The sequence below is a fragment of the Lissotriton helveticus genome, chromosome 12 (genome assembly GCF_964261635.1).
Source record: "Lissotriton helveticus chromosome 12, aLisHel1.1, whole genome shotgun sequence".
NCBI lineage: Eukaryota > Metazoa > Chordata > Amphibia > Caudata > Salamandridae > Lissotriton > Lissotriton helveticus.
This window is the reverse complement of record NC_136073.1, coordinates 604,221,323-604,232,591: the sequence shown is the minus strand read 5'-3', so window position 1 is coordinate 604,232,591 and position 11,269 is coordinate 604,221,323. Positions and strand designations below refer to the sequence as shown.

General features: G+C 40.6%; 1 protein-coding gene across 1 annotated transcript; it reads left to right on the top strand.

Moving 5' to 3' along the window:
• Window positions 1-4,853: 4,853 nt before the first annotated feature.
• On the top strand, window positions 4,854-5,828 carry LOC144798067 (olfactory receptor 6N1-like). Its single transcript, XM_078668840.1, has one exon. The coding sequence runs from the start codon at window positions 4,854-4,856 to the stop codon at window positions 5,826-5,828; it is 975 nt and encodes a 324-aa protein (XP_078524966.1).
• Window positions 5,829-11,269: the final 5,441 nt, after the last annotated feature.

Genomic DNA, 11,269 nt, shown 5'->3' with positions numbered 1-11,269 from the left:
AGGCTGGATAATCAGGAAGGGAGGGCAAGAAGAAACAAAATACAGATAGTAGGCGTTCCTGAAGGGGCAGAGGGACCCAATGTCGACATATTTTTAGAGGACTTCATCTTAAGTAAGCTACAGCCTCCAATACTATTAAAGTTCTTCTCCATCGAGAGGGGCCACCGGGCGCTGGTGCCTCCTCTTAGACTTGAGGCCCCACCTCGCACGATCATTGCTAGAATATTCAACCACCACGACAGGGATGCTATCCTACAAGCAGCCAGAGCGAAGGGAGACACACACTATGAAAATACTGTGGTCAGGTTTTTCCTGGACTTTACTCTGCAAGGGCAGTGACAAAGGAGAAGTTTTGAACTTGTGAAAAAATAACTGAGAAGCAAAGAATTGAAGTACATGATGCTGTTCCGAGCACGGCTGTGAGTGGTAGCCAATGGGAAGACTTGGCATTTTACGTCTCCAGAATTGCCAAGGAGTCAGGAACCGTCAAGGTCAACAAACCACTTTCTCAAGATCAAGAAGTCCACCCAGAGATGAAGCGACACAACACATATAAAGGGGTAGGATTATAGTGTGGTAAGAATGAAGGAATCTGTGAACTATCCCTGAAGCAGGTCAGAGCAACAGATAGGAACACTGAGACTTTGGGGCAGTCCTGTTTGGAAAAGTCGATAGGAAACTCTTCTAAGGGACTCACAGAGACTACCAGCCAGTAATAGGCTTGGACTGGAGGGTGTGGAATTGCAACTGCTGTTTATTGGTCTTGTTGGCTCGAGCAACCCCCAATTGATTAGATGAAGTTGTTTTGTGGGGTTCGGGGTGACAGGCGCTCTGTGGGTTGTAGAGTTGGGGATTTTGCAACCTTAAAAGCAGAGTAGCAGGATGGGGGTCGGGGTGGGGATGGGGGAGAGAGGGGGTTAAGTTGTTAGTTAGTGGCGGTACCATAGTTCTATACAAAAGGAGCAAGCAACAGTTTGACTGTGGGACGACGACCGATATACAAAGGATGGGACACTTGACTCAGAACCTATTCAAGTATGGTGGAAAATAAAGGGTAGCCGGCCTTAGCAAAAGTATGGTCCTAGAATGTAAATGGACTCAATGGTAAATTTAAAAAGTCAATGGTCCTACAATACATTAAAAGACACGCGCCTGACCTGGTTCTTCTTCAGGAAACACACTTAAAAGGCAACTATGCAAAGCACTAGATAGATATGATTACACCTTGTTAACACATGCAGGATATACCTCAGGATCTAGACGTGTGGGCATGCTGATTAGGAGGACATTCCCCTTTATCCAAGGCTCGATACAGACAGACACACTGGGGTGATTCGTGGTTGTCAGTGGGACATGGGAGGGGAAGAGACTCAACATGTGCTTGGTGTACTCCAGACGGCTACGCTTGAGGCATTGGGTCCCCTGATTTTTCAACTCCCAGAGGGCTGGTTGGTATTAGGAGGTGACATGAACAACATTGTCGGCAGAGTTAAATGTGTGAGGAGGGGAATCTCTAAGACAATCACAGGGAGGGCAGCTTGGAGGATTCCTTGGCACCATGGGCTGGGGGACATATGGGGACACCAATACCCAACAAGAAGGCAATTTACCCACTTGTCAGCAGCAACCCAGAGCCTCTCTAGGCTTGACTACCTCATCATACAATGCCCAGGATTTGGGGAGTTTGTGGAAGCTACACACATAGTAAGGGGAGTGGCTGATCAGTCCCCAGTGGAAGTGAAGCTGTTAGGCCTGTAAGAGATCCCACACTGCCCCTGAGAATAGACCCATGATTCTTTAAAAATGAGGAATTCAGGGGGGACATGGGGAAGAAGCGGAACACTTCTCTGGTACAATGTGGGATAAGACGACTCAAAGGTGACCCTCTGGGAGACCTTTAAACAGTGGTCAGGGCAAGAAACCTTTTTTAAGTCTTAAGTGCTTGCAGCTTTTACAATCATTTGGAAAATCATGGGCTCTGACTTGTACATATTGTTTGCCTTCACAATACCTGTACTGCATAAAATAGTAGACTTTGCCTAGGTAGAAATCTTCAGTGCAAGCACAATGGTGCACTAGATCCCATAAAGCTCGCGCTTTAAGTCCTTGCAATACATAAAACAAAGCGAGATCCAAAACATGTGCATCATTGCTTAATGACTGCTCAAGTGCTTCCAAAGCAATGTTTGTTTACTGGTTTCTCTTGTCAATCGACAATCATATGGAAAGTTGTAGCTGTTTGTCAGGGTCACATTACACAGTGTCACTGACAGGTGTAATTTCAGTAAAGGCAGACAGCAGTTCCATACTTTGCTACATGATCGGCCCTTGTACCATTTGCAATGTGACTGTAAGCGCTTTTCTTTGTGCCTATCAGGGGCCCATGAATTGCTATCTGATTAATCCAAGTTCGCAACTGAGGCAAGCCATCAAATCAATACATTTAGATAAGTGGAGCACATTAGGATCCACAGGAAAGACCGAGAGCGGTTGAGGTTTCAAATCATACCGATTTATTAAAGTTTAACATTTCTCACAGAAGCAAAGTAATCAAGTTAGTGTCAAATCAATGCATAAATCCGTTAGTCAATATCAAGTTGAAATCAATCAAAGTCATAGGAAGTAAAAAGACAAACTAGTATAAAGGTGCCTCAAAGGAAAGTTAAGCAAATAGGTTCTCCCATAAAGATAGTATCCTTCTCTGCCCTAAGCTGCTGTGAAGGTGGACACAGCATGTCTGAACATCAAACTAGTCTGACCTAGCTTACACACAATTCTAACATTTGCTGCTACACCTAGACAAAGTTTCCATAAAGTGCTCCAATCAGATTAACCCCCAGATGCATCAACAACCCATTTTGCGATTCCTTAATAGCGAAAAATACCGATTCGCCAATAAGGAATAGCAAAATGGAATGCATCAAGAAATCCCTAAAAAAATAGCGATTTCTTAGAATTCCTTAATTGCGACTCGCAAATTGCGAGTCGCAATTAAGGAATACCTCCCCATTCATTCCTATGGGCCTAGAGGCCCATAGGAATGAATGGGAAGACATTCTCAATTTGCGAATCGCAATTAGCGAATCGCAAATTGAGATTGGGATTTCAAGGGTGCAGGGGTGTCCAAAGGACACCCTGTTGCACCTATGTTGCGCACACACATGCCCTTAGGGCATGTGTGTGCGCAACATGAAACTTTAGTGCATTTTTCAAAGTTTTTGCAAATTACCATGAAGTTGTACTTCATGGTAATTTGCGTGCCCTATTAGCGAATTCGCTATTTTTAAAACTTTCATGCTTTTGCATTTAAGGAATCTCAATTTGAGATTCCTTAAATGCAAATAATCGCAATTTAGCGATTTCTCAATTTGCGATTTTTGCATTTGGGATGATGCATCCCAAATGCAAAAATACCGGTCGCAAAGGATCAGATTCTGAGAATCTGCCCCTTTGCAAGCGGATTTTTGTTTGATGCATCTAGCTGATAGTCACAAAGATACAATCTAGAGCTCTTCGTTTCTTTCTGATCCTCCAATACAGCTTCTCTAAGCATCCTTCAAACTTACAATTGTCTGCAACAAAACAAGATACATTGGACGAGCCTGTACTCTGCAGGTGTAGTGTTGCAACTAATTAGGATATTCTGCAGTTAACACATAGAAGAGATTAATTCACATGAAGACGAAAGCAAAGACATTTTACGTTTGGCAATTAGGACTTCAGCTTCTCCTAGAAAACAAAATGTACAAGATGACAGCTAAACATTTTAAAATGCAGGCTTACATTAGCTATGGTCAATCTAAACGTGAATAATGCTTAACTATTACGATAGGTCTCCACAGGATGCCCTACTTTTTGTCCTTCTATGGAAATATTTTACAAATCCGAGGAGATTGTTTCTTAAGCCACTTTTAAAAGCTATGGGATTTAGACAAGCCTGGGTTGCCCTAATGTATTTGCAGCTTTTGCCCAATGATTTTTGCAGTCACAAATTTCCTGAGAGCACGACTCAGATCCAGAAATTCTAGATGAAGTTGATGGCTGCTCTGACTTTGCGATTTTGCACAATACTCTCAATGAATTTTAACTGTAATGTTGATGTGTTTTACAGCTTGGTTTTATCTTTTATGGTCGTGATTACTTTCGAATAAGATTATATATATGTATATATATATATATATATTAGCTATGGGCAATCTAAACATGAATAATGCACAATTATTACATTTCTGTTAATGTTGATATGAATGAAAAACATTTAATGTGGGGAAAAAAACGTTCATAAGTTTTTTGCTCACTGCAACTGCTCTCCCTAAACACCGATTTTGTCCCTTTAATGGATATAGGGCATGATTAAGAGATTGAAGGACCGGATACTCCATTATTACATGAAATATAATGCACATGTCGCAGATTATTCTATCTGCCAAACTCTAATCCGGGCCACTGCATTGCAAAAGAGCGTAAATTGAGATGGGTCTCAGCTGTTCCTTACACCACTGCCTCTGCATTCACAGACATTCTCAAGGGTGTTCAGAATGAATCACACCTCCTAAATATTTATGAGGTTTGATTCCTAAAAATGCCTGCAAATGGCAATTTACTGCTGTGATGGATTACTGCCGCTGGTGTATTTCAGAGAATTGATTAAGTCACAGTTTAGGCGCTCCTCTATCACAGTATGGTATTCTAGATGTTTTAGTCGTAAATGGTCTGTTAACCAACAAATGTTTCAGAGATGACCTAGAAAATGACCAACCATCCTCACACAATCTGAAATCTTCCTCTCATTTGATTAATGTTACAAATCTCACTCCTCTAATTTCCTTTTTTCAGAAGTGTCCATTCTAGGTATGGATTGTAACAATCACAGCAGCGTAAAGGAGTTCCTGATCCAGGGATTCCCGAACCTTCGTCGTTTCCACACTCTCTGCTTCACACTGCTGCTGCTTGTCTACCTTGTCACCATTTTAGGGAACGTCCTAGTTTTTATGGCCATCTGGTTAGACTCTCGTTTACGCACCCCCATGTACCTCTTTATTAGTACTCTCTCTTTTCTGGAAATTTGTTACACTGCTATCACCATCCCTAAAATGCTAGCCGACCTACTGGCAGACAGGATGTTAATTTCCTTCAATGGCTGCATCATGCAGATATATTTCTTCCATTCATTAGGGGGCACAGAGTGTTACATCCTAACTATAATGGCCTATGACCGCTACGTTGCCATCTGCAAGCCTCTGCAATATCCATCAATCATGACCAACAAACTCTGTATTCAACTACTCGTGGTATGTTGGGCGTATGGTTTGTGCGGCCCATTGGCTGAAATTGTGTTGGCATCCAAGCTGCCTTATACAGGATCCAATGAAATTCATCACATCTTCTGTGACTTCCCTCCCTTGCTGAGTCTGGCCTGCACAGACACCTCAATGAACATCTTGGTAGATTTTACCATAAATACCATTGAAATCATATTGTCTTTCCTCTTTGTACTTCTGTCTTACATTAAGATCATAACAACCATTTTGAGGATCCGAAGTGAGGAGGGCCGTCGTAAGGCCTTTTCAACATGTGCTTCACACTTGATTATGGTTATCCTTTTCTTTGGCACTGCTTTGTTCATGTATGTGCGCTTGACTAATAGCTATTCCTTAGATTATGACCAGGCTCTGGCTGTGATTTTTGCAGTGGTTACCCCATTTTTAAATCCCTTCATTTATAGTTTAAGAAACAAGGAAATTCAGAATGCTTTGAGGCGTATATTTCAAAAGTTTATCTTCAGGAACCCTCTAGACATGGGTAAACAAAGGGACCCGGAGGACTGAATAATCAAAAAGTGTGTGATTTTCAACACTATTTGCAGATATAAGTTATTCTCACATGCGCAAATAGGATTTTTACCATGTGTAAAACAACTTTAATTTAAAGTTGGTTTTGCACTGCAAAAAATATTTACTCACACATAAATTATGCTTTATACCTTTGCTCTATAGGTTTGTGAACACTCATAAGCGTGCATATTTCTGGATTTTTACAATCTCACCTCCTAATCCTTTGGCCTAGCAAATGTTCAGAGCTCTACTTCTGACATGGGCATGAGTAAGGGACAGATGTACGAGCACATTTTCTGGTCACAAACCCTAGGTTTCACTGAAACGCTGGGTTTGCAGCAAGAACATGTGTTTATCAAATGTACTAAGCCCATTTAATGTTTCAGTAACGTTACTGAATCCCTAAATGGATTTAGGAAACTTAGAAATTGCTGTTTTCAAGCAGCATGTGTATTGCATCCTTTTCAAATAGTGATTCCTTATGGGATGTATTAATGTTTCGCAAATGAAATTCGGTGGTAAAACCTTAATATTTTACTGACTATTGAAAGGTAGTGGTAACCCGTTTAAAAACGTTGTGTTTGGCCCAAAAAACGTTTATTGGGGTAGGCAAAGTATACAACCCATAGTTTTAATATAATTTATTTTTAGAAACTCATCTTATTTTCTTTTAAGGAAAATGGGCTGCATTAAAAAATAAATATCGCTTTACTTAAAAACGATCACAGACATGGTGGTCTGCACATCTCAGATGGCCACGATCTCTGTAATGACAGAAAATCGTAGTGGTTTGCAATTTGTGTCTCTCTCATTAATATCCATGAAGTGGGTCGAACTTCGACTCACTATGTTTCGGTATTTGTGAACCAACCGCATAGGTCAATTTGCAATATACCATAGGATTTGCAAAATATCAGTGAGCAAATTGCAACCACTTGTTTTGATAATCCTATCTTAGTATCCCTTACCAAGTTGGGAAGTGCACACCAGACAAAATTCATGTGATGCAGGGAAAAAAGTTACCACACGCATTTGCACTGGTGCTGGATATTTTTTTATGAAAAAAACATGCACATATTTTCAAATGAAAACATTAAATTCACAAAATCTTTTCATTTGTAAACTGGAAACTTGCAACAGTCACATGCTTCCAGGAATCTTTTTTGAAAACTTTAAGTGCTCCTTCAAGTTGTAAATCTGCACGTATACAAGGGTTATATGTATGACTTACTTTTTATGAAATTGTGTTTTGACGACCCTTTATGATTAGTTTTATTCAAATCAAATAAAGATTAATGAGACTTACTTTTTATGAATCAGACTCAATGGGTTTACGTGTCTTAAACTTTTGTGAGCGCTTGAATAGTGGTATGATCAACAGATAATTCTCCCATGCAGTATGCGCCTTCTAACCGCTGCTTCTGAATAAAGTGGTCACTTTTAAATATTTCTTAAAACTGGACCACACTGTGGAGAGTCATAATAAAGATCTATGACATTGTGTTATTGGAAGAATTTGTTTTTTAATTTGAAATTTAGAACACAGAACCGAATTTCTCACATGGTGACAAAAAATCATGTTTTGGTGAATGACAAGAATTGTTTTGACAATAACCTGCAGAAACTTCTTTGTTTGATTGCATATTACAAACTGTATTTATTTAGAGTTTACTACTCCTGACAATATACATTTTCAATTTGAGTGGCATCCATGTGAGTCTGTTAGTTTTAATAGGATAGAGGAGGAATAGAAGAGGTAAGATTCTAGATACTGTTATTTGGGAGTTCATATGAGTTAGATGAGGTTTGGGACGACTCAAAGGAGGGATAGAGAAGGAAAGAGTCTAGGTAGTGTTATTTTGGAAATCATAGTAGTAAAATAAGGTTTGGGTGAGTGAAGGAAGGATAGGGGAGAGAAGAGTCAAGAAAGGATCTAAGGAAGATCATAGAAGTAGTATGAGGTTTGCGATGAGTCTAAGAGTGAAGGTAGAGGATGTATTGAGAGAGGTATAGGATGAGACATAAAGCAATGCATTGAAGGGAGTTGAAGGTTTGTTTTTTATTGTTTATTGGGAAAATAATAAAGAGATATAACATTGTATTGCATAAGAGTTCTGGACCAAGTAGGTGCAACAAGTATTTGATAATTGTTGTGTGCCCAGTTAAAGTAATTTATTACGTTTTCTCTTTGACATCAGTGTATAAATCAGGTCCACTTAGCTGCACAGCATTTACGTTTAGTTAGCCATATTGCCTTCCCTAACACTTTCACGTATCTGTCTGGTAGGCCGAGGTGCCCAACCACTAGTTCTATAGGATGCTGCAAGCCACCAGGCTGGGACACACACAGTTAACCCCTGCAAGGTTAGAAAGTTTTGGAAAACTGATATTTGTATTATTCTGTTGGCTGCTATTTATATGAGGTCTGAGAACCTTGTTTGGCAAGCACACTGCGGCCTATTGGATCATGATCAAGTTTTTCTACTTGCATTTGCTGATTGCTTTGAATATTAGTAGAATTGGTGGAAACACATAGGGCGATGCTCCTGGCTCATTCCTTTGGGATTGGTGGTGAGGAAGTATGAAGATCTGACATTTTGAGTTTGTATGAGTTACCATGCTTGGGAGATTTTTGCAAAGTTCAGTTTTGTCTGCTTGGCCTGTCTGTTTAGCCTATCGGCCTCCATGTTTTGCTGTCCTAGAAGATGTATTGCTAGTATGAGCATTTCCTTTTAAACTGACCCTCTTGAAAATTTCATTTGGCAGTTTGGATAGGGTGTGGGTTCATGGCACCCCTCGAATGCACAGATGAAACATGGTGGCGGTATTGACTGTTTCACCCTGCAACAACTTCAACATTTCTTCTTTGTGGAATGCTTCGAATGCTAGGAATACTGTTTCAGCTCTAACACATTTATTTGCTGGGTGCCTCCTGTGGTGTCCACCATTCTCCCTGATTTTGACGTCTTCTATGTTTTTTCCATACCTTGTGTGGGGTGCATTAATTTTGAATGACATTGTGGAGATTGCACTTTGTTATATTATATACGATCTAATGCTCACCACTATTCCTCGTTGAGAAACTTGCTATTGGGAATCTATAGATTTCCCCATCCCCTGTTGTCTTTGACCACTGGCGCTGCAGCTACTCTTGTATGCCCTCCTACTTAACCTGCCGAACAAGTTACTTACCTTTGGTAATGCTTTATCAGGCAGAGACAATCCAACTACGGTTTCCTCACCTTTTGAAGTGAGATGTCACCAGACTGTGTCTGGAAACATTTGACTAGTATCTCTGTGCACCAGTAGGTGGTGCTGTGTGTATTTGCACTGATGCAGTTGTGCTCTGGAAAGATGTGCAGAGTCCATAAAGGCACTACTCCAGCATGCCGTCAGTTGCTTCAGAGGCTGCCCAGCCCCAACAGCAATTTGGCTTTTACCAGTGAACAGATTCCTAGGCTTAGAATCGTATTAATGGACAAAGCCCAAGTCACAGAACAGGGAGGATCTGTGAGGAATCTACAGTTAAACTATACAAGACTGGCAAGTACAGAGTTACAGGCAGACATCTCAGCCCTGCTAACTACTGAATGGGACTACTAAAGTTGTTACTGTAAGTTGTCAAAATAATCTGAGAATCAGCTCCAATTTCATGGGGAAAATCAATTTAACGTCACTGGTGGGCAAGGTGTAACTTCAGAAGTTGGCATGTTAGTTGCCCAAGATTTCCAGTTCATGTACATATTCACACATGGGGTCTGTCCTGCAGAAACCTTTCTGCCCTGCTGGGGAGATGTGCGAATGACTCCCAGGAGCAGATGCAATGGAAGCCTGCATGGGGAGAGGTGCTACCTTCATCTTGCATGAAGCCACATAGGTGTTAGCCCAAAAGGGGACCTTCAGAGATGAAGTCTCCTTTAACACTTGGGAGAGGACCTGGTCTATTGTTTAGGCAGACCAGTTGTCAAACATTTTTCCAGAGTTGTGTAGCCCCACCTCTGGGTTGACCTATGAAGCTCTGGATGCCGAGAGAGGGCAAACAGCTTTTTATCAAGGTCCTAAAGAAAACAACAAGATAAGTGATGCAAATCACAGCATGTTTTATTCTATCATAATGCCCAGTGATCTATCTATCTCAAATCCACCACTGGAACTGGAATGGCTGTAGGATACTCCACTCATTGAACTAACAATTGCTCGACTAGGCTCATGTGGACCTTGTGATGCTAACACACACCTTGCATTTTTAATTTGAAAGACCACAAATCAAAATGTATCTACTTTTTATGAAGATCTTCTTTCCTTTGTCTTGTATTTTTTTTTTTTACATTGATGTTCTTTGGCTAGAAGTCAGTGTGAGGACTGTTCTTACACCTGTTTCTGCCAAATAATGTGTGCCTGTGCTCCTGTTGGGCATATGTGAGTTGCACCGGATGTGTATTTTGTGCACATGGTGCCCCACATGCACTCACTGTTCTGGTGTGCTATCCATCTTGTGCAGAAAGAATAGTCACAGCTAGATATGTGACAATTACATGCATCACAGCAAAATACAGAGAATATCAAACTGCGTTCAGGTGAGGCGAACCAAGCTCTCAAAATAGGGATAAAACACTGGAAGTAGGTCTTGGGTGACAAAGGACCTTGAAGACTGTCACAAGGGTTAACCTGGTGCTTAGCATGAACTGGGGCAGTTTAATTAATCATATAAAAGTTCCTAGGAGATCAGAGCTGCACATAAGCTATTCCAACACAGGGTGCCAAAGCAGTGTTAATGCTGCAAAATGAAGACCTTTGTGGTTTTTACTGAAAAGCAAATATTTGTTTCACTCAAGTTGTATAGGTTATAATTGATCTTAACTGAAATCAGAAACCCTAGTCGTGTTTCAATACTGGAATGTGCCACTTATGCCTCCCAACACGCACACATATGCCATAACTTGTGGTACATCTTGCTCAAAAGACCATTTTACAAACATTGCAAAAACAAAAAGAGGAACACGGCAGATGTGCATGCTGTGATGTCTGTTGTGCCCATTGGTAACTATGAATTGGTAGAACAACAAAATAAACACTCAAACACATGCTGAACGCAAAACCGACAAGAAGTCATGCCATTAGTGAGCCAGTGGTGATGTCAAAATGGATATCCAATGATATGATTGGGGATTCTTGTGTAATTCCAAAACAATAGAGGAAGTGAAGAGGTATTGACAGAATCACCCTCCAATCTGATATGTATAAACAAAAAGATTCTATCAATGTGTGGTGATTTTATTTTTATTTTTTATTATTTATTTCTGTGGGTGGTAAAAAACTAATAAATGAACTCTCTCTTAGGGTGGTAAAGATGAGAGCACAATGTGCTTTTTAAAATACCCCTCACACACTAAAAACATCCAATAGTGTCATGCCTCATCATTGGGGTCTTCCCG